Raw genomic sequence first — 24591 nt, forward strand, 5'->3', positions numbered from 1 at the left:
TTGACTCACATTCAGGTCAGTCTTTAGTTTATATTACAAGCAGATTCATTTTTATTTACTTATTGTAAGTCGCTTTGGATAAAAGCGTCAGCTAAATGTAATGTAATTATTCACCTGTAGTTTTGGGGGTTTTGGATTAGGATGTAAACAAACCACAGCTTTAACGTGTGTCAGATGAACTGATGTTGATTCTGTTCAGTTGTATTCTTTGATATGTAGTTAAATCAAATGTATATTTATGTTGCAATATATCAAAATCTATCCAAGGAACTTTAATATAATAATAATAACAATAATAATGATGTGTTCCTGTCCTCCTTCAGTCTCTGCAGTGCTGCCGGCAGTATATCAGTATGTAGTGTCTCTACTTTAAAGAGTCCTCTCCTGCTGATGTTCAGGTGTATATCAGTATGTAGTGTCTCAACTGGGACATGTCTCCATGCTTTAATGTTCAAAAAGCTCTTTATTTCTCTATTATTTATTTGACTGTGTGTTTTTCTCTCAGGCTAGTCATGCAACGTTTTCTGCAGCTCTCCACGACGACTCCAGGACGGATCTCAACGAGGTCAAAGGTCACCTGGAAATCGCCTTGTTAGAGAAACACTTCTTAGGTGATTAATCTGACCTGAACTGCACTCCTCTGTGTGGGGTTCCTTTGTTTACTTAACATCTCTAAAATATATAATAATCTGTGTTTTTCTCTTTTAAACCACGTGTTATTTATATTTTTTTTAATATATTTATCTTATATATTTCTTCAACTCAGTTTTATTTAGACATTTTCCTCTGAAACATATTATGTTATTTTCTTTTTTTTGTATTTATTTTTATTGAATAACTATCGTGATAGTAGTATTATAATCACCACTATTTTTGTTATTTATCTTGAATTTATTTGTTTCTCTCTTCTCAAATTAACCACCATTAATAAATAATGTCGCTATCTGCAACATTTCAATAAAGACAATAGAAACAAAATCACTTAAATACACAGAATGTTTTAGCCAGGTTAGAGCTGATTATTGGAACTTGAGTCAAGGTTATTTTATTGGTTTAATTTAGCATAAAATAAGTTAAAGTAAAGTGTCCCTTTAAATCTGTGGCTTGGAGAGTTGTGTGTTAATTGGCTGTCGACTCACTCTGGCCTTCAGCATCACTTCAGGGTTAAATGCCCTACAGCACAGATGCATGCTGGGTAATCTGTCAATATCTGTTTGTCAGCTTTACGTAACACACACTGCTAATAAGCCTGCTTAACCTCGTCTGACGCACACACACACACACACACACACACACACAGACACACACACACACACACACACACACACACACACATACACACACACACACACACACACACACACACACACACACACACACACACACAAATAGTAACAACTACAAGTATATTTACTCAAGTACTCTACTTAAGTACTCTACTTAAAGGTAGGGTAGGTAAGTTTGAGAAACCAGCTCGAGTGCGCTAGAATTTGAAAATACACAACCGGAGAAAATCTGCCACTTCCTTACAGAGCCCCTCCTCCAATACACACGAACGCGCACATGACCAATGAGGGCACGAGATAAGTTTGTGCACAGATGGAAGGCTGACAGGCAGGTAGGCCATCCAGTTATTTTAGCCGGGCCGGCTAAAATGATTGGTCGTGCTTTTTACAGCACTACGGCTTCCACAGATGACATTTTTTTATGGATTTTTTGTCAAAGCACTTAAGATATTCATTGCTATCGGGATGTTAAGAGCATTCCATGAAATATAACAAAAAGTGTATCTCGAGCCGGTTTCTCAAACTTACCTACCCCACCTTTAAAGGGCCCATGTCATGGCCATTTCCACTGATCATAATTACATTGTTGAGGTATACTAAAATAGATTTATACTGTGCAATTTTCCAAACTCACATTGGTTTCGCATACAGCATCTCTGTCAAGCATGTGTATTCAGCAGTATTCACTTTCTCCACTAAACGACTCGTTGGAGCTCTTGCCCCCCCCTCCCTGTGAGCCTAGTGTGCTCCGATTGGTCAGCTCGGCCACTCGTTCTGATTAGTCAACCACCAGAGAGGCTGCGCCCATGTCAGTGCTTTTCCCGGCTGCTCTCAGCGTAACATCAGTCTTATCATGGCGTCGGTACAGCGGTATATTTTATATACATATATATTTTTAACTGTTGTTATAGAAGAGTGTGACGGCCCCAGGGCCTTTGTCTTACGATGGGGTGGAGCTGAAGAGGGTAATCAGCGCGATCACGGACACCTCCGGACACTACGGCCCCAGTCTCTCTCCAAAGCGGCTGCAGGAAGACTAACTCTGCGATCCTCTCAACCACCTATCTTTGCATTTACCACAATAAATGTGCCGTGGTTTTGTAAACTCGTGTATGTCTCCTTGTCTTTCCGTTGTGGCCTACGAGCTACTCTCATAACAAAGAGTAAGTTATTTTTACCCGTTATAAACTACTACTGTTTGATGAGAAATCAAATCATGGTTTGCTATATATGAATTCAGGGAAGAAAGGATAGGCCTACTAAGTATTTCCATTAAACTTTATTTTTAGAAATGTACAAAATGAACATAAATATACATATATACACGGTATATCATCCATTCCTCCTCCTCGCATCTTGCCTGCGCACAGTCGGTGCGGTGCCTTTTAGCACCCTCAGTAGTAGTAGAATCCCTTCCCCGTCATGGATTGTCCGCCAGGATCTGGCTGGACGAAATCAAATGCAAATCACAAAATATTAGAGAAACTTAGTTGTTTTAGATTCGTTAGTAGTAGTTGTGTAATGAACAGCTTGCCTGCTAATATGCTAACCTAGCTTTGTTTACCTTGGTAGCTAACACGATATGAACGTTAGCTTGGAGGAAAGGCAACTATAATGCAGTGTAATAAAACTACTATGAACAAAAGCTAGTGGTTCATATTAGGCTAGCAATAACGTGTTTATAATTGCAATCGTATACGGGTATTCTGCTACCATACAATGTAACTTGCATGAATACATTGTTTTGCGCTAGCATACAGCTAGCCTCGTTAGCTACATGCAGTATATGTACGGTCACAATGTACGGTAAACCGGAGTATACTGTATGAGTATTCCGTGTGTGACTGCAGACATTCTCCTGCCATGACAAACATGTAAGGCCATCTGCTGACATTGTAGTTGATATATTTAAACGCTAGCAACGTAGCATCACAAAAATGTTTTTCTGACCAAAACTAGCTCAAGCTCCGTGTGTTAGATCGCTACGCCAGCTATAATGTAATTACGTTTCGCGACTGACCGGCAAATCACCCGCAGTATACTGTCAATAGGTATTTTGTGTGTGAATGCAGACATTCTCCTGCTATGAGATACATGTATGCAAGGCCATCTGCTGATATTAGAGTTGATATATGGAAACTCTAGCAACTTAGTTAGCACAGTTAGCACTGTGTCAATGGCTTAGCAGTCCAACACAGTTTACACATTTAAACAGTCTTGTTTGATAAATACACAAATAACAATGCAAACTTACAGGTTGTATACCCAGATCTTCCCCTGCTCCAAACGGTCCAAACAAGCTGTGCATATCCGGCCTCAAACTGGGCAATGTTTTGGAAGCTTTCGTCTGTGAAATGCCGGTTCTTCGAACCTCTGGAGGAGGAACACGCCGCTGCTGGTGTGGCCATAGCTCTTCGGGATTGGTCCATTTCGTTCCGGGTACCGCATGACATCAGGCGGTACCCGGAACTAAATGGAAGACTCAAATGGGCAGTGACGTATCTCCAACGAGGCGTTTTGGGGAGGTATTTTCTGTGTTAGAGTTTTACTCGCTACAGGGTGTACTTTGAGGGTTTTGACTCTGCACACCGTTTACATGCATAAAAACCTTCATAACACACAAGGGGACGGGTAATAACCGGAAAAGCATGACATGGGAGCTTTAAGTACAATTTTGAGACACTTGTACTTTACTTGAGTATTTACGTGTTATGCTACTTTGTTCTTCTACTCCGCTACAATTCAGAGGTAAATGGTGTACTTTTACTCCACTACATGTATTTAATACCTTTAGTTCCTTTACAGATCTGGATGAATGATGTAAAATATAATCAAGTGTTAAATCAGACTTTAGTTCCACCTGGAGTAAATTCACAAGCTTTGAGAACACTTTCATGATCAATCATTATAAAACATATCATATATATTATTCTGAAATGGACCAATCTGCACAATGACTACTTTTACTGTCGCTACTTTCACTATATTTTGTTACTAATACTTTTCTACTTTTACTTGGTTAACATTTTGAATGCAGTACTGTTACTGTAACAGAGTATTCCTACACTCTGGTACTTCTACTTTTACTCAAGTACACGATCTGAGTACTTCTTCCACCTCTGCTGTTTTCTGTTTCGTATTGGATTTAGTTTTGGGTAACATGAACGTGTCTTGTCTCATCCTCGTCTGTTTTCAGAGGAGGAGCTGAAGAAACTCAGAGAGGAGTCCAACGTGGATTCTCTGCGCCAGGAGCTGGAGAGAGAGCGCAGCCGCAGCAGCGAGCTGGAGCAGAAGATCAACGACGTCCTGAAACCCAGGTGGTTATTAAAGGTCACCTATTATGCAAAATCCTCTTCTTCATGTCTCTTCTTCATCAACATGTGTCCCCTCTTCTTCATGTCTCTTCTACATCAACATGTGTCCCCTCTTCTCCATGTCTCTTCTACATCAACATGTGTCCCCTCTTCTTCATGTCTCTTCTACATCAACATGTGTCCCCTCTTCTTCATGTCTCTTCTACATCAACACGTGTCCCCTCTTCTTCATGTCTCTTCTACTTCAACATGTGTCCCCTCTTCTTCATGTCTCTTCTACATCAACATGTGTCCCCTCTTCTTCATGTCTCTTCTACATCAACATGTGTCCCCTCTTCTTCATGTCTCTTCTACATCAACATGTGTCCCCTCTTCTTCATGTCTCTTCTACATCACCATGTGTCCCCTCTTCTTCATGTCTCTTCTACATCAACATGTGTCCCCTCTTCTTCATGTCTCTTCTACATCAACATGTGTCCCCTCTTCTTCATGTCTCTTCTACATCAACATGTGTCCCCTCTTCTTCATGTCTCTTCTACATCAACATGTGTCCCCTCTTCTTCATGTCTCTTCTACATCAACATGTGTCCCCTCTTCCTCATGTCTCTTCTACATCAACATGTGTCCCCTCTTCTTCATGTCTCTTTACATCATCATGTGTCCCCTCTTCTTCATGTCTCTTCTACATCAACATGTGTCCCCTCTTCTTCATGTCTCTTCTACATCAACATGTGTCCCCTCTTCTTCATGTCTCTTCTACTTCAACATGTGTCCCCTCTTCTTCATGTCTCTTCTACATCAACACGTGTCCCCTCTTCTTCATGTCTCTTCTACATCAACATGTGTCCCCTCTTCTTCATGTCTCTTCTACATCAACATGTGTCCCCTCTTCTTCATGTCTCTTCTACATCATCATGTGTCCCCTCTTCTTCATGTCTCTTCTACATCAACATGTGTCCCCTCTTCTTCATGTCTCTTCTACATCACCATGTGTCCCCTCTTCTTCATGTCTCTTCTACATCAACATGTGTCCCCTCTTCTTCATGTCTCTTCTACATCAACATGTGTCCCCTCTTCTTCATGTCTCTTCTACATCAACATGTGTCCCCTCTTCTTCATGTCTCTTCTACATCAACATGTGTCCCCTCTTCTTCATGTCTCTTCTACATCAACATGTGTCCCCTCTTCCTCATGTCTCTTCTACATCAACATGTGTCCCCTCTTCTTCATGTCTCTTCTACATCATCATGTGTCCCCTCTTCTTCATGTCTCTTCTACATCAACATGTGTCCCCTCTGTGGAAAGAGACTCTGAAAGATTCAGGAAAAAAGATTCTCTCTCTTTTTGTCTGAAAATGAGCTGATCAGATTTTGGCCACTTTATGATGTCATAACGATGTTTTGTCTTGTGTAACCATTAGCCAATCAGCAACCAAGGTAACCCCCCCCCCACCACCTTATCACCTGAATCTCCTCCTAGAGCTCCATTGTGTTCTTTTTAACCAAATCTCTCTCAGAGGGGCATGGGGAGGGGCTCCTTATTTTCATGTAAAGTAACAGACAGAGAATCAGCACTTTTGAAACAGGGCTGAAACAGAGGTGATTATGGGATGCTGCAATGATCTGTTTGGTGTTTCAGCCAATCAGAGACATGTTCTGTATATATCTGAGACCTATAACATATTGATGAAAAACAGTATAATAGGGGACCTTTAAATAAAAATAAACGTTATTTAATGAGCTAATGCTAACCATCAGACAGAGCAGTTTGTTCCTGTAGTCTCATGGCTGAATCTGATCACCTGAATGATCGTTTCTGTTGCTTTACAGACTTGAAGACTCACCTTCACAGACGCCTAAAGCCCCGTCCCCTTCAACATCTGCAGTCAGCGGTACAGGTGAGTTTATCTTTCTTACATTACTCGTTATGGTTAAATATCTTTTAAATGTTGTTTCATCAGTCGTAGGATGTTTGAGTGGTGCAGGGATGATGAATCTTTGTAGGCCAACACGGAAGTAAGCATCGCAAGGGCTCCCTAAACAAAAAGCCAATACATTTCAGAAAATTGCACAAAATAATCTCTTAATCATACTTTTATGATATTTACTTGTTTGGTTCAGCAGGATAATCTCCACATATTAAAACCACTTTATAACAATTGAAGTGTAAATGCAATCTCCAGAATTAAAAAGCTAATGTTGGGCTATAAAGGAACTACAGCACGGTCACATGACTTCACGTCACCACCACTAAGCTAAAGGAGGCTAATGTTGGGCTTGATGACGTTTAGTCATCTCATTTAGACACTTGTTGACAACTGACATTTTTTAATTCACCAGTGGGGTTTTTACTGACGCATTTTATTTCGTAGGACAAAACTTTTGAATCTTTTCTGTTCAGACCTTATTTCAGGCTCACAAACAAACAATGGTTAAACAAAGTTGACAAGGGGACAAGAAGTTGTGATATGCAAACTCATTTCCAGGTTTTAGGACTCACTCCTTCACCACTCTATACTAAGACCTACACATAAAACACATACAAAAAACCACAGGACACGAATGTGAGTAACACGCATGTAAATGTATAAATAAAATGTTCTTGTTCTTCTGTAGATAAGTAATTCTGTTGTTTTATAAAATCATAGTTTAGGTTTTATTCGTCCAGATTTTTCAGATATCTGTGACTGATATTTTCCTACAAGACAAAGTCTGGTATAAACCTCAGTGTATACATGTGGTGAAATGTCAACAACCATGTAACCTCCATCTTTTCTTCTTCTCATCTTTAGACAAACAGAAGGACACTTGGTCCAGCAGCTTCCGGAAGTGTCTCTACGATAGATTTGGCGTTTACATCGAGGACTTCCGCTTCCAGCAGGAGGAGCAGACGGTGGAGACGGATGAGCCGCTGAGCGCCAAGAGGTGAGGAGGGGAAACACAGAAACCCTAAAAACTAAAACAACAAATAGACGCGATTCATTTAATTGTTGAAGACAAGGGCTGTAAGAAATGTTTTATGTTTCAGAAAATGTATAAAGAAAGTGTAATTAGACAGTATGAAGTTGACTTTTGATCGTATTCTGGTTTTATGTTTCAGTATTTGTAAGCAACTGTGACTGAAAGAATATTGCTTTTATTTTTTACTTTTTAATGGTTATTTCGTTTTTATTTATTTTTGTTATTTTTTTGTAATAAGGGGAAGGTCAAATAAGATGTTCTTCTCCCTGCTCCTCTCTACCATGCGCTATAACAAAAACAACAACCAGTATAAGTGTACATGTTTTGTTTTAATATAACTGCCATGTGTGGAATAAACAAATAAATAAATAAAACTTAATGGCAGTTTGTTTTTAGGTTTGATTTGATGAGGTTTCTTGAATCTTCCTTGCAATTTTTGTGGAAATATTTTAAAGTCTTTTATACATAAACATGTGTCCCCGGTGTGTCGGGGAACTCACGCAGCGTCAGAAAATAAAACCCTCTCTCTTTTCCTCGGAGCTGATCCAGATTTGCGTCCGATATGACGTAATATCTGAAATGTGGACCCACGGCACTATCAGAAAGTTGCTATCAGAAACAATGCCCGACTGTTTTGGACGTAATATGGTCGGTGTTTACATTAGCATTGCTAACACTCAGAGCTAACCTGTACTGGAGAGCATGTGTGTGAAGAAGCAGGAAATAAAAAGGAACTCACCTTGTGGTATAACCGGCAAGAGAGAAAGCCTTTGAGCTCCATACTGTTTCAGAAATAATCCTTGATAATCTATGATATGGCGTTTCATCACGGCAGTATTTAGTTTAGACAGTAGCTGCTGGGTCCCGCATGAGCTCAGCCCCCTCCTTTTTTATTTTTTTTAAAGCTTTATACCCAAAATCAGCCCTTTTGAAACAGGAAGTGAAATAGAGGGATATGAGGCATGGCTAGAATGGGTGATCTGTTTGGTATTTTGAGCAAAACACTTCATAGACATGTTTTATATATATTTGTATATATCTGAGACCTATGCTATTGCCTAAAAATAGCATGATAGGTGACCTTTAATACTATATAGATGTAGGTCCTCTTAAGAGTATTTTAACTTATTCTGTATGTTTCATTTAATATTTATTATTTATTATATTTTTTATAATGTTTTATTTTAGTTTATAAACATTTTTATTTTTTATTTTATTATATTTTTAACTCATGTCTGATGCCTGTTAACATGCCGCTGCGACGAACGAAAATCACAATTTGTGATAAAAACAATATGTGTTAAAGCTGAATATCTTTAAAGTGGACCTATCATGCTATATTTCAATAATATATTGTAGGGCCATACCTATATATGGTATATTTATACGTTTTCTTTTTCAAAATACCAAACAGATCATGCATTTTAGCCATGCCTCATTTTGCTCTATTTTGCTGTCCTCCACCCTGTCTTTGCATGCGCTGCAGCTGACCACGCCCCCCTGCATAGGAGGGTGCCGAGTTACGAGCGTCATGTTACCATGCTGTTACCATGCTGTTACCATGCTGTTACCATGCCACGGCAACCTCTCATTCCCCTGATAGGTGGAGAGTTGGCCATATAGGCGGAGCTCCTCCGTCCTGACGTCAGAGAAATGTTCAAATCTGTATCAGTTTTTATCAGATCCGTTGCAGCCCCGTTTTTAGAGATTTGGGTATGGAGGAAAATAGAGAGGGTTGTGTTTTCGGACACTTGGTGAGTTCCCTGGAACACCGGGGACACATATTCATGTATAAAAGACGTACAAAAGTGCATTTTGCATGATAGGTCCCCTTTAAATAAATACATCCTAATTAAACATGTGGTTTCCGACACACAGGTTGACTGAAAACATGAGAAGACTCAGTGAGTATTAATACTTTCCTACACCGTTCATCACAAACAATACAGAATACAAGAGCTATCAAGATACATCTGTGTTTCTCTGCGTCTGTGATTGGTCAGTTTCTGTTTTTTTCAGAGCGAGGGTTGAAACCATTGTCCAACTTCAAGAGGAACCTGACGGCGCTATCCAGCTGGTACTCCGTCTACACCTCGGCCATCGCCTTCATTGTGAGTTCAGTCCACTGGTTACTGATGATAATAATAATACAAAATGATTTGTGGAGCGCTTTTCAAAGGTCCCATGTCATGGTCATTTCTACTGATCATATTTCCATTGTTGAGGTCTACTAGAATAGATTTACATTGTTCAATGTTCCAAAATCACATTGGTTTCTCAGCCTGGCTGTGAGTTTGTAATGGGACGGGTAATAACCGGAAAAGCATGACATGGGAGAAAGAATATAGTGAAATAGATTGAAAATGAAAAAGAAAACTATAAAGTGTACAAACAACTATTATAGTGTAGAAGAAAAGTAAAAAAATAGAAAATAAACTAATGATTTTTTTTATCATGACGTTTTTTGAGGAAACTGAAAAATGTTGGGATTTATAAAAACGCGATTTATTGCCAACATCCTAATTTATTTGGTAAATTTCAGATCCATATTTTCTAAAACGCTCCTATCTTTTAATTTATTAAAGAGGTCCTGTAATGTGTTGTATAGGTTTAAAACAGTGCAAGCCCCGCCCCTCTCTTTCCTACAGCCAATCACATGACCCCAATCAGAGACTGTTAATCAGGTTGACATGCATCCTCTTGAATAGGCCATTTAAGTAACATGCAGGTGAATCAGATGAACAATAGGTCAGGGGGGGGTTCATTACATGTATGCATCTTAACTCCAGTCAACTAATTTATCAGACAAAATATTCTGAAACAATTTTGAAAAAGTATTTACCGTAAATGTTATTTTTCATGCAGAAATGGCAGAAAATGCTGTTTTCAGCTTTATAAAATATAGAGATTCACTGTTCTTATGTTTGATATCATATTAAACTGAAAAAACGTTGGAATTTGTACTGAAAAAACAGGACATTTGAACACATCACCTGTGAGGAACTGGTAGGATATTGGCAGTTATCTGGGATTTATGATAACAATCAATTGAATTATATAATTGTTAGTTCCAGCTATTTCTCAGACGCTCCATTAATGAGCTGTTGATTCTGGCTCGTTTAGGGTACTTAGACCCCGGTATACGTAACTTTATGACTCGTATGTTCTTTAAAACTACTCAATGGGAAATAGAAAGGGGTTAACTATGTGTTTAAGAGTGTAAAATGGAGTAAAGTACTTCAGTCAGGTAGAAGAAACGTCACTAATTAAAATGTTTTAATAGATGTTTTTTATTCCATTCTTGACAGATAGGTAACTTTTCATCCACTCGAAGCCTCACCGTGTTTTAAAAATGAACCAATGATTCTGAGCAGCTTGAATTCAAAATCTTTGACACACAGATATATTTAGACAGTGTGAAATGATCTCATATCTACCTGTGTGTTCCCATGATGCACTGCTCTCAGAGGCTGGAGGATCCAGTGGAGCATCGTACCTGAAGTCTCCGAGCCCGTGGTGAGAAATCTCTCTGTGATTTATCTTCAACATGAAAAGAAATATCCATAACCAATCTGAAAGTGTCCTGACAGGCTACCTGGACAGGTGAACAGGAAGTTAGTCTGACAAACTAACAGCTCCACCTGGGGGCTGTGGGACGTCATTTAATGTTATGTCATGTCAAATAGTGGAATTACTTTTAATGGTCATGAAAAGTAGGTTTTTAATTAACAAATAATTCATTTGTATTCAAATTTGGTATTAAAAACGGTTGTGCCTTTTTAATATCAAAAGATCCATGTAACCTATTCCAATTTTGAGGTAGTTTAGGGTATTTTACATACATTTCAGTATGTCCTTGAAATTGAAATGACCTTTGTTACTTATTTTTCAGATTTCTGTTCTTGAAAAGTATTCAAATGAACTATCTCCTTATTGTCTCCTCTGTTTTCCAGGAGCCTCCCAAAGAAGACCTGACGGTGTCTGAGAAGTTCACGCTGGTTCTGGACGTCGCTCAGAAAGCTCAGGTGAGACGAGACGGAGAATTCAGCGGCGCTACGTCAGCGTGTGACAGCTCAGACAGATTCACTACAAGCAAACAACTGAAGACCAATATTTTTACATTGGCTTTTTTTCTACTTGAGATGTGATGTGTTCTGTTCTTATGTTTGTTTCTTTCGGGACTCTACGTGGTCTGTGTTTTGTTTTTATGTTGACCTTACATTTCTGCCTCATGTTGTTATTGTATTCATGTTTCTGTGGTCTTAGTTTTAAACTTGTGTTTTTTGTTGTGAAGCACTTTGTGAATTGTATTGCTGTGAAAGGTGCTATACTAAATAAACTTCTTCTTCTTATTATTATTAAAAGATGTTCCTTTTGTGCCACAGAACCTGTTTGGCAGGATGGCGAACAGACTGGAGAAAATCAAGAAGTGAGTCACACACTTTGCTCCACCTCAGAGAGGAATGATGGTGCGTGGACAGAAATGTAATACTGTGTGTGTGTGTGTGTGTGTGTGTGTGTGTGTGTGTGTGTGTGTGTGTGTGTGTGTGTGTGTGTGTGTGTGTGTGTGTGTGTGTGTGTGTGTGTGTGTGTGTGTGTGTGTGTGTGTGTGTGTGTGTGTGTGTGTGTGTGTGTGTGTGTGTGTGTGTGTGTGTGTGTGTGTGTGTGTGTGTGTGTGTGTAGTTTGTTCATTTGGGTTCAGCCTGAGTTGACTCAGAAGCTGTACGTTGGTCTGTGGCTGGCCTTCATCTCCTCCTGCCTGCTGCCATTCACACTGCTGGGATTCTTCATAGGTACGACACACACACACACACACACACACACACACACACACACACACACACACACACACACACACACACACACACACACACACACACACACACACACACACACACACACACACACACACAAACACTAAAATGCACTGAATTCAGGTGAAGAAAAACGTCATGTTAAATCCTATATAGATCCAAATATGCGTTATTTAGCAGGAATTCAGCAGTTATTAAATGCTAAATGGTTAGTTCTTCTTATTTAATACTGTTGTACTTTTAGTGAGTAAACTTTAATATGCAGGACATGTAACAGAGTATTTATATAATGTGGTATTAGTACTTTCACTTAAGTAAACCATTTTAGTACTACTTAAGTACATGTATAAGTATGCAATAGTGTGTGTGTGTGTGTGTGTGTGTGTGTGTGTGTGTGTGTGTGTGTGTGTGTGTGTGTGTGTGTGTGTGTGTGTGTGTGTGTGTGTGTGTGTGTGTGTGTGTGTGTGTGTGTGTGTGCGTGTGAGATCAGCAGTGTTTATTGTAGTTAGATAAGTAGTGACACTAATGCCCCTCCTGTCAGCTGCTGGTAGAGTTTGTGACGGTGTTAGTTTGAGATATCATAAACCTATACGTCAAATGTTGCCTCTTTTACTCAATTTCTTTCAGGTTTGTAATAAAGGTAAAACTTCTACACATTGATGATCACCAGAATTGTTCTTCTTGATATGTTAATGTCCCCTTTCCTCTGGCGCCATCCTCAGGTCACTCTTAGATCCTACCAAATGTTCATGTTTCCAAACTAATGTTAAACGGTTTGTATCAACATCTTTTTTAGTTTTTAGGTACAATTTTGGGTCAGGTAAACAAATATTGAAGTTGGTTCTTCTTCTCTTCACCACCAACGTTACATTTTTTGTAAGACTCTAAACATCCTTAAGTCTTCAGGACATTGTCAAGATTTGAGCCACATTTTTAACAACAGAAACAAAGGAAGGTGATCATTATGGTTCGGATCTTGTGAAGAGCTGTGAACACATCTGAGCTGTCGGGGTTAAAGGTTGGATTACAATTATACTAAGCTCTGCATAACTGGGAATAGTCTTTCATGTTCAAAAAGCACTATTTTCATCAATCTACTCTGGAAGAGATACTCTGTGAAGCGAACATAGCTGTCAAATCCATATTAGTGTGATGAACACGCCGCTCTGATAATGCATCCATTGGTTGGAACAACAATAGACTCGTTTCACAGTGATGTTCAGGACGTTCCCACAGATCCTCTCTTGCTGCTGATTTTTAAAGCTAGTATCCCCCCCCCCCCCCCTCCAGGTCACGTTAACCAGCGGGCGGGGCAGCGTCGGCCCGGCGGCTCCTCTCGGTGCGAGCCGGGATGAAGACGGAGGGCGATACAGCAGCACCAAGAGAGGAGCTTTCCACGAAGTGTTCAACCTGCAGGAGAGCGAGCGCCCCCTGACAGGTGGGCAGGAACTCAAGATATGTGTTTGTGGTTGTTGCTTTTGTTTATTTGAATTTCTTCAATTTGGTTATTGGTATTTTTGTCCCGTCCGTTTGCATTTGTTTCTTTGCTTCACAGTGACATCAATGAACCTCTAATGAAAAATACAAATGTCTTTATACATGTATGACCCTTAAAAGTAAATACATTGAGTCTAAAAGCACTGGAAACGCCCTCATTCCCACAAGAAGCTCCCTGACCCTCCTGCATGTAGTGATGTTTGACTCTTTGTGTGTCAGTGTGTGAGAGCGGCTGGCGCTGCTGCCTCATCAACAGAGACAGGAAGTCGCCCACTGACTACATCCGCAACGGATACCTCTACGTCACCGAGAAGTAAGTCCCTCACTTCCTGTTCACATTGATTATTGTTCCCGCACAATGTTTTCAGACAGAACACAGATGAGGAGGGAGACTGAAATACTTAAAGTTTTGAGATCAAGCTGAGGCCGTAGTATTTATAGAAGATCAGAAAATGTTTTCAAATTTCTCCAAACTTTACTGTGTTGCATTTAAAAAAACACAAGTTCAGAATAAATACTGTGAAACGTGTAAAACTGGATCCGTGTTTGTTCCTCTGTGTTTTCAGTCATCTGTGTTTTGAGAGCTCCAGCTCCAGATCCGGATCCTCCAAGAGGAACAAAGTCATCAAACTGGCCGACATCACCGACATCCAGAAGGTTTGTTCTGACAAAATGTTGCGTAGGGCCACAATTTGGCCAGGGGCAGCACTGCCTTCGGCATGGGAGCCTGCCTGCAGGCGCCAGTCTCAGGACACCTCCACTCTGAGGACACCTCCACCCTCAGGACAGGAAGTGCACGCTAAGAATTACAAAATAAAATCTCCACTATCAGTACAGCGCCACTTTCCAAACAGGAAATGCACGCAAATACAAAATAAAATGGTATACAAGGTGTCCCTATATAAATAGGGACACCTTGTATTGTTTACTCTCAGTACAGCGCCACTTTCCGAACAGGAAATGCACACTAATACAAAATAAAATCGCACTGACACTTATTATATAAATAACGACATCTTGTATTTTAGTTACACCCGCTAGACAACAGTGGAGGGTTCGAGAAACAACCGTGTTTGCCGGGTGCAGTGCGGCGGAGGTTCCAGCCCAGATCCGATGGTGGGTCGCGTTTGCCATTCGATCAGTGAGAGGAGAGGAGAAAAATGCAACAAAAATTGTCAAAATCCGTTAATATATGGATGAGTGGGAGTGGGGGGGGGAAACGGCTGGACACAGGCTGTGGGGGGACACCCGAGACCGGGCAGTGTCCCCGGTAGAAGCAACCGGGTGAAATAGCCAAAAATGGCTAAGGCAACTTTTACGAGAACCAGGCTGGGGGGGTCAAAAGGGCTTGACCAAGGCCGACCCAAAGTGCATGGTGAGCGGACTCATCACCTCCGTGATGAGTCTCCATTGTGATTTGAAAACTTCCATCAGACGAGTCCTTCGGGGACGGGGAAAAAAACGTGTTCGTCAGAATCGTCACTTCCTGTCCTGAGAGTGGAGGTGTCCTGAGAGAGGAGCCTGCAGGCAGACCCCTCTCGCCTTCGGCATACAAATATAAAAATAAATAAGTTAGAACAATATTAAATAAAAAAAGATAAATGAAAATCATGTTGGACTTTGAGGAACCGGGATGAACATTTTTCACTATTTACTAACATTTTAAAATCAAGTATTCTATACTGATATATAAAGGTCAATCAGAGTTTGTTTTTCTTGTTGTTTTGTTTTCAAATTAGTTTTTTTTTAAATGTTTGTGTTGTTTTTTTTCTCTTCTCAGTACAAAGTGTTGTCCGTGCTGCCGGGGTCAGGGAGCGGCATCTCCATCGCAACGCCGTCCACAACAAAGGTACGAGAAGACAGGGCGCTATGATCTGATATAATGTGGAAGTTAATGAGTTAAATTAAGATATGAAACAAAACGTGCAAATAACAAGAGAGCCTGGAATGGATTTCTACGGTGTAAAAATACTGTTACAAGTTAAAGGGGCCCTATTATACTAATGTTCAGGTGTATATCAGTATGTAGTGTCTCTACTTTAAAGAGTCCTCTCCTGCTGATGTTCAGGTGTATATCAGTATGTAGTGTCTCTACTTTAAAGAGTCCTCTGCTGCTGATGTTCAGGTGTATATCAGTATGTAGTGTCTCTACTTTAAAGAGTCCTCTGCTGCTGATGTTCAGGTGTATATCAGTATGTAGTGTCTCTACTTTAAAGAGTCCTCTCCTGCTGATGTTCAGGTGTATATCAGTATGTAGTGTCTCTACTTTAAAGAGTCCTCTCCTGCTGATGTTCAGGTGTATATCAGTATGTAGTGTCTCTACTTTAAAGAGTCCTCTCCTGCTGATGTTCAGGTGTATATCAGTATGTAGTGTCTCTACTTTAAAGAGTCCTCTCCTGCTGATGTTCAGGTGTATATCAGTATGTAGTGTCTCTACTTTAAAGAGTCCTCTCCTGCTGATGTTCAGGTGTATATCAGTATGTAGTGTCTCTACTTTAAAGAGTCCTCTCCTGCTGATGTTCAGGTGTATATCAGTATGGAGTGTCTCTACTTTAAAGAGTCCTCTCCTGCTGATGTTTAGGTGTATATCAGTATGTAGTGTCTCTACTTTAAAGAGTCCTCTCCTGCTGATGTTCAGGTGTATATCAGTATGTATTGTCTCTACTTTAAAGAGTCCTCTCCTGCTGATATTCAGGTGTATATCAGTATGTAGTGTCTCTACTTTAAAGAGTCCTCTCACGTCGTACAATGTGTCGGAGCGCTAGCCAATAGAAGCGCGAGTGTTACATAGTGATGTCTTGTTGCACGCCTTTCTGGGGTTTTTCCCTTGGGTTAGGGTGAAACCCCTGTGTTCCCTCCAGTTATATTGTATACATACATGTAATTGATAGATTACATGTTAAGTAAAGTATTAGTACCTCTGAATTGAACTCACTTCCTGTCTTGTTGCAGCCGATGGTGTTCGGCGCGATGATCCACAGAGACGAGGCCTTCGACGCCATCTTTAACCAGCACACGAAAATCGTTTCCGCGGCAACAGCCATCGAACCGGAGACGTAGTAACACCTTCACAAGGCTGCCGCCACACACACGCACACACACACGCACACACACACACACACACACACACACACACACACACACACACACACACACACACACACACACACACGCACACACACACACACACACACACTGGGACTGTTATACTGTTAATTAACCCGTTTTTAAATAATCCGGTGACGTTAAATCACAGATTTTTTGTCATCAATGACTTCTTAAACAAGTTCCCACAAAACAGGAAACAATAAGGTACATTTTTAGTGCTAATTAATTGATAAATCCTCAATTATGTCCGGTATTTATCTCTGGAATAATGTCCTGCATATTAATGAATATTGTCCAGAAGGCGTAAGGATATTGATCTTAATTAACCGTGTATAATACGGCTGTACCAGAGATACAGTCTATGGGCTGTACCCAATATTTTGAATCTACATCCATTATGTTGACATTTCTAATTGTTAATCAAAATGAAAGCGGCACAATAATTTGTAATAGTTTTTGAAAAATGGTTTTAACTATATATGGATTTTCTTGGTAATGAAAGACTTTTGACGGTTAAAAAAAAAGAGTTACTGGTACTACTGTCAAGGAGTGAACTCTGAGGCATGAACTCAAATGCACGACTCAAACTCAGACTCAGGAGAGGTTCAAAATAAAGACTTTACTGGAATTTACACAGTAACAAAAACAGGGAAAACAATAACTCTCTATCGAGGAAAAACAATGACAATACTCTGAAGCTTAGAGATACGTAACACTTCTGTGGAGTACGCTTGCTCAAAGTCCTGAATGAGGAAACGAACCGACAATGGACAGGAGGGAACTAGCAGAATATATACACAGGGTAAATGGGAACAGGTGGAAACAATCAGGGCGGGGAAAACAATCACAGACGCAGGAGACAGATAGGGGCGGGGAGCGTGGAGGTCTGAAATGAGAGGGAAAATTACTATTCAACATAACATAAAGCACAGGACAGAAAGACATGACAAAACTAACATAAAGAATAAACTTTCACAATAAGTTTCTTAGACATGACAGTACCCCCCCTTCTAGGGACGGCTCCTGACGGCCCAGGCTCCTCCGAGTTGAGGCGGTCAAAATCCTCAATGAGGCTCTTATCAATGATGAAACGGGAAGGAATCCATGACCGCTCCTCAGGGCCGTAACCCTTCCAGTCAACAAGGAGCTGTCGCCCTCTACCCCATTTCCTTGCAGCCAAGAGTGTCTTGACCGTATAGACTGGACCTCCATCGATCATCCTGGGAGGCGGGGGGGGTTTGGCGGTGGGAACCATGGCGCTCTCCTTCAGGGGTTTCAATTTCCCCACATGGAAGGTGGGATGTACCTTCATGGACCTGGGAAGCCGTAGTCTCACTGAAACCGGGTTGATGACCTTGGTGATGGGAAAAGGACCCACAAACCGGGGAGCCAACTTGCGGGAGAGTAAGTGGAGGGGAAGGTCCCGCGTAGAAAGCCAGACTTTTTGGCCTGGCTGGTATACAGGAGCTGGTCGGCGTCTTCGGTCTGCTGCTCGTTTTACCAGCTTTGAATTTCTGCAGAGGATTTTTCTTGCCGCAGCCCACAGACGATGACAACGCCTGACCATAGCGTGGGCAGACGGAACCGTGACCTCCTTCTCCGTGGCTGAGAACAGTGGCGGCTGGTACCCATAAACACAATGAAACGGGGACAATCCCGTGGCAGACGTGGGAAGGATGTTGTGCGCATACTCCACCCAGGTGAGGTGGTCGCTCCAGGAGGATGGATTCTGGGACACCAGGCAGCGCAAGCAAGTCTCCAGTTCCTGATTCAGGCGCTCCGTCTGGCCGTTTGACTCCGGGTGGTATCCAGACGAGAGACTGACTGTGGCACTGATGAGTCTGCAGAACTCCTTCCAGAAACGAGACACAAACTGGGGCCCCCGATCGGAGACAATATCCTTAGGGAAACCATGCAGACGAAAAACATTATGCATCATGACCTCAGCCATTTCCTTAGCTGAGGGCAATTTGGGCAGAGCAATGAAATGTGTCATCTTGGAAAAACGGTCCACTACCTTGAGAACTGTGGTGTTACCTCTAGAGAGGGGCAGGCCTGTGACGAAGTCCATAGAAATCTCTGACCAGGGTCTGTTGGGAATAGGAAGTGGTTGTAACAAACCCATCCGCGCCCTGGAAGAGGTCTTATTGCGAGCGCAGACAGGGCACGCCTCCACATACTCCTTCACCTCCTTCTCCATGGATGTCCACCAGAAACGTTGTTTAACAATGAACATGGTTCTCTTGACTCCGGGGTGACAGGTGAGTAGCGACGTGTGAGCCCAGTGGATCACCTGTGGTCGCTCGGCTTCCTGAACGAATAGCCGGTTAGGCGGGCAACCCCTGGGTGCAGGAGCTCCCCCGTTGGCTCGTATCACCTCCTTCTCTACTTGCCAAGTCAGTGCTCCTACCACACGGTTTAACGGAATGATGGGTTCCGGCTCCTTGACTGAAGGCACAGGGTCAAACAGATGGGACAGAGCGTCAGGCTTGACATTCTGAGACCCCGGCCTGTAAGAGAGAACAAAGTCAAACCGGTTAAAAAACAAAGTCCACCTGGCCTGGCGGGAGTTCAGTCTTTTGGCTTTCTTAATATATTCCAGATTTTTGTGATCAGTCCAGACCACAAAAGGATGCTCGGCTCCCTCCAACCAATGCCTCCACTCTTCCAACGCTAGCTTCACAGCCAGCAACTCACGGTTTCCCACATCGTAATTCCTCTCTGCCGGGGAGAGCTTCCTGGACAGGAAAGCGCAGGGGTGAAGCTTATTGTCCTTCTGTTGGCGCTGGGAGAGTACCGCTCCCACCCCCTCGTTGGAGGCATCCACTTCCACCACAAACTGGCGAGTGGGATCCGGCAGAGTAAGTATGGGAGCAGAGGTGAACATCTTCTTGAGTCGAGAAAAAGCCTCCTCAGCCTGAGGAGACCACACAAAAGGCACCTGGGGGGACGTGAGGACATGAAGAGGGGCTGCAATAGAACTGAAGCTCCGCACAAAACGCCTGTAAAAATTAGCAAAGCCTAAAAACTGTTGCACTTTCTTACGAGAGTCAGGGGTAGGCCAACAGGCTACTGCGCTAACCTTCGCTGGGTCCATCCTAACCTGACCTGGGGAAATGATGAAGCCCAAAAAAGTGACTGTCTTGACATGAAATTCGCACTTTTCGGCTTTAACAAACAACATATTTAGGAGCAGTTTCTGTAGAACCTGGCGGACATGTTGTTTGTGGGTGTCAAGGTCAGGGGAGTAGATCAGAATGTCATCCAGATAGACAAAAACGAACCGGTTCAGAAACTCCCTCAACACATCGTTGATCATAGCCTGGAAAACTGCAGGAGCATTTGACAGTCCAAACGGCATGACGAGGTATTCATAGTGGCCTGAAGGAGTGTTAAACCCCGTCTTCCATTCATCGCCCTCCCTGATCCTGACCAAATGGTAAGCGTTACGCAGGTCTAACTTGGTGAAAACCTTGGCATCCTGAAGCTGCTCGAAAGCGGAGGAGATGAGAGGAAGGGGGTACCGGTTTTTAACCGTAATGTCATTGAGAGGTGAGTAGTCAATACAAGGCCTAAGAGACCCATCCTTTTTGCCAACAAAAAAAAACCTGCACCTGCTGGGGATGAGGAAGGACGAATAAGCCCTGTTTTGAGAGAGGCATCAATGTAATCCTTCATGGCCTCTTTCTCAGGTCCTGAAATTGCATAAAGTCGACCCTTAGGAATGGGAGACCCAGCAATCAAGTCAATAGCACAGTCATAGGAGCGGTGAGGAGGAAGAGCCAGAGCCTTGGACTTACTAAAAACTTCACTCAGATCGTGATAGCAGGAAGGGACTGAAAGTACATCAGGAAGATATATTTTAGAGATAGTATCCTGTCTAACACTCCCAGTGTTACATCTCCTGTCAATCTCTGCAACCGGTTTTAAACAGTGATCAACGCAAGTCTGTCCCCACCCCTCCACCCTCCCAGAGTGCCAATCTATGTGAGGGTTATGAAGTTTCAACCAGGGAAAACCCAATATGAGAGGATGTTGGGCTGAGTTGAATAAGTGAAATTACATTGTCTCGTGATGGTTATCATTACATCTTATTTCTAAAGGCTCTGTTTGGTGAGTCACTTTGAACAACAGCCGTCCATCAAGAGCACTTGCCTCAAGAGGCTGGGGTAGAGGTTTAGTTTTTATGTTCATTTCATTTACTAAACCCCAATCCATTAGACTTTCGTCTGCCCCTGAGTCAATAAGAGCACCATGAGTAAAAACATTGTCTCTGATTTTTACCTGGATGCGAGTCAGGGTGCGAGGAGGAAAATCAGAGGAAGAGATTCGGCTCACCAACGTCCTCCTCTTTATTGATGAGCCTCCTCTTTTACCGGACAAGCAGCTTGTGGATGTCTGCGCTGACCGCAGTAGAAGCACAGACCCTCCTTTAACCGACGCTGACGTTCTGCCATAGACAGCTTAGCACGACCCAACTGCATTGGCTCCTCCACGGAGCCAGGGGGCGCTGATGTCCGGAACGCAGGTGGTGAGGGGTGGCGGGGCCTCCAAGAAGAAGTGGAATCCGGCGGCGAGCGTCTCCTCTGGAGAGACGGACCAACCGCATCCTTGAATTTATTCCTTCTCCTCTCTGCCAAACGATTGTCTATTCTTATTGCCATGGATATGACGGAGTCCAAGTCAGCGGGCAGATCGAGAGGCGCCAGCTGGTCTTGTAGAGGATCCGAGAGACCGCTGACGAATGCGTCAAACAATGCAGCGGAGTTCCAGCCGCTGTCGGCTGCAATAGTCCGGAACTTGATAGTGTAGTCAGCCACACTACGCTGATTTTGCCGCAGCTTAATCAGAGCCCGAGCTGCTTCTCTGCCCGGAGTGGTTTGATCAAAAGTTTTTCTCATCGTGTCTATGAAGTCGTCCAGAGACCCGCAGATGGGAGAGCCTCGGGACCACTCTGCCGTAGCCCACGCTGCTGCTCGACCGGAGAGATGGGAGATCATGAAAGCCACTTTGGAGTCATCCGTGGGAAAAGCAGCCGGTTGGTGTCGATAGTGTAACTCACACTGTACGATGAACGGCCGGCAGCCTTCCGAACTCCCGGAATACCTCTCGGGTGGAGCCAGACGCATGGAAGGAATATGCGACTCAGTAGCCGGGTTGGGGTCGGATCTGGTCGCCGCTGGAACCGGAGGAGAAGCAGCCTGCAGGTGAGTGAGCACACGCTGAACCTCAGCTGCCAGCAGATTCACCTGAGTAGTCACCGATGATTGTAATTCCGCCTGACTGTTGGTTAGGTGCTGCACTCCGTGCTGTATGGCGGCCATCTGGTCCTCTTGTTGCCCAAGACGTTGGCCCTGAGAGCGGATGGCGTTCTTTAGTTGGTCTGAGTCGGCTGAGTTCATTTTAATGGTCGGTTCGTACTGTCAAGGAGTGAACTCTGAGGCATGAACTCAAATGCACGACTCAAACTCAGACTCAGGAGAGGTTCAAAATAAAGACTTTACTGGAATTTACACAGTAACAAAAACAGGGAAAACAATAACTCTCTATCGAGGAAAAACAATGACAATACTCTGAAGCTTAGAGATACGTAACACTTCTGTGGAGTACGCTTGCTCAAAGTCCTGAATGAGGAAACGAACCGACAATGGACAGGAGGGAACTAGCAGAATATATACACAGGGTAAATGGGAACAGGTGGAAACAATCAGGGCGGGGAAAACAATCACAGACGCAGGAGACAGATAGGGGCGGGGAGCGTGGAGGTCTGAAATGAGAGGGAGAATTACTATTCAACATAACATAAAGCACAGGACAGAAAGACATGACAAAACTAACATAAAGAATAAACTTTCACAATAAGTTTCTTAGACATGACAACTTATGACCCTTTTTGAGTTATGGATCTCTCAAAAACTTAACATAAATATTCACTTACGACGATAAAATGTAAAGAATAGAAGGAAATGGGCAAATTTGAGATTTAGAAACACATCCTGCCATTTTTGCATAAAAAGTTACTTAAAATTATAAATGTATTATCAGAAAATCATATTACTGTCAATTTTGTTTGTCAACTAGCCATTGATGCTCTAAATCAGGGGTGTCAAACTAAATGTCATCATAGGCCACATTAACATTATGGTTCACTCAAAGGGCCGGTTGTAACTTTAAGACTATATAAATATATAATATATAAAATAATGAATTATATTACATTATTACCTCTGCGTTGGATTATTATCTGATAACTTCATAATTAACTACGTCTGAAAGCAGAAGTCTAGGACAAATGATTGCAAGTCTCTTCATTGCGCATGTCACAAAATGAGATGCATTATGGTTCATGTAGTTTATGGGCAACGTGCTTCTGTAAAGCGGCATGTAACCGTATAATAAACATATTGTCTTCTTTCAGAGCTCTTGCGGGCCACATAAAATAAAGTCGCGGGCCGGATTTGGCCCCCGGGTCTTGAGTTTGACACCCCTGCTCTAAATCATTGGACGAAAAGGGGCAATATGTCCCTCTTTGAGTTAATGATCTCTCCCAATCTTAACTTTTAACATAAATATTCCCTTTAGTATGATTAAAAAAGCAAAGGATAGTAGGAAATGACCATATTTGAGACTAAAAACAGCATAATTCCTGACATTTTTGCACTTTAAATGGTTTATATATAATCCATAAAAGTTGGCTTCAAATATTTCTTGTTATTTGGTCATTACAGTTCAGTACTTGGTACAAAATATAACATTTTGACCCTCTTTGAGTTATGAAAATCACCTTTTCTTTTCTACTGAGCAGTTTAAAACACTACAATCGTACTTATTTCCTTTAGTGTCTTTACACTACATCATGAATATTATACTTGAACATCTTCACAATGTGTTAGTGCTGAAATATGAACATATTACATTTTCTGGTATTAATGAGAAATGTTTTTACGTTACTCTCCGTGTTTGAACCACTTTACATCATATCTTCAGGGATTTATAACATGATGTAACTCTGTATTGTACTAAGCCTTACAGCCAGTTTGTATTATAGTATGTTGGGTTTTTAATGTGGTGGGCGGACACTGTTTGTTTCTATATGAATGTGCTGAAAGATTTAATGAAACCACAAAATCGACCGCAGGGGAGCTTTTATTTTGGCTAAAAATGTAAAAGCTAATGCTAATATAACAGACACAACCTGTGATACATACATTTTGTTTAATCATTGTTCATACTTCTTATGCTTTAGCTTTCTTCACAGTCTATAACTTAAGAAACTATGGCTAAAAAAACAAAAAAGAGCCACAAACAAACTTAAAATATTCAATTTCTGTCCATTTTCTTTGAACTTCATCTCCTAGCTTGATGCTAATCGACAAGCTAACCGATTGAAACGTTGACCTGGGCCGCTTTTTTTTATCACAGTTAAGATATCATTTACTTAAGCTGAGAGATAAATGAAGAGGCTTAAATATATGTATGTTGTAATATATAAATATTTAAGGGGATTGTTAGCTTTAGCCTCTTTAACACTAGCTAATCGGCTAGAGCTAAACAACTGGAACTGACCTAAAACCTTTTTTAAATCACAGTTAAGTTATATTTGACTATAGCT

At 41.8% G+C, this 24591-nt stretch overlaps 1 protein-coding gene across 1 annotated transcript; it reads left to right on the forward strand.

Annotated features, from left to right (window-relative positions):
* Positions 1–368: 368 nt before the first annotated feature.
* Positions 369–17026, forward strand: LOC117470774 (GRAM domain-containing protein 4-like; the record flags this gene model as incomplete). Its single annotated transcript, XM_034115650.1, has 16 exons — positions 369–398; positions 506–611; positions 4483–4603; positions 6430–6497; positions 7392–7524; positions 9439–9464; positions 9580–9739; positions 11028–11076; positions 11514–11585; positions 11946–11989; positions 12244–12353; positions 13642–13812; positions 14091–14184; positions 14438–14528; positions 15652–15720; positions 16824–17026. Coding segments are annotated over 16 exons (1452 nt in total), but the record flags the coding sequence as incomplete, so codon positions are not given.
* Positions 17027–24591: the final 7565 nt, after the last annotated feature.

Source organism: Trematomus bernacchii, unplaced genomic scaffold, assembly GCF_902827165.1.
Source record: "Trematomus bernacchii unplaced genomic scaffold, fTreBer1.1, whole genome shotgun sequence".
NCBI lineage: Eukaryota > Metazoa > Chordata > Actinopteri > Perciformes > Nototheniidae > Trematomus > Trematomus bernacchii.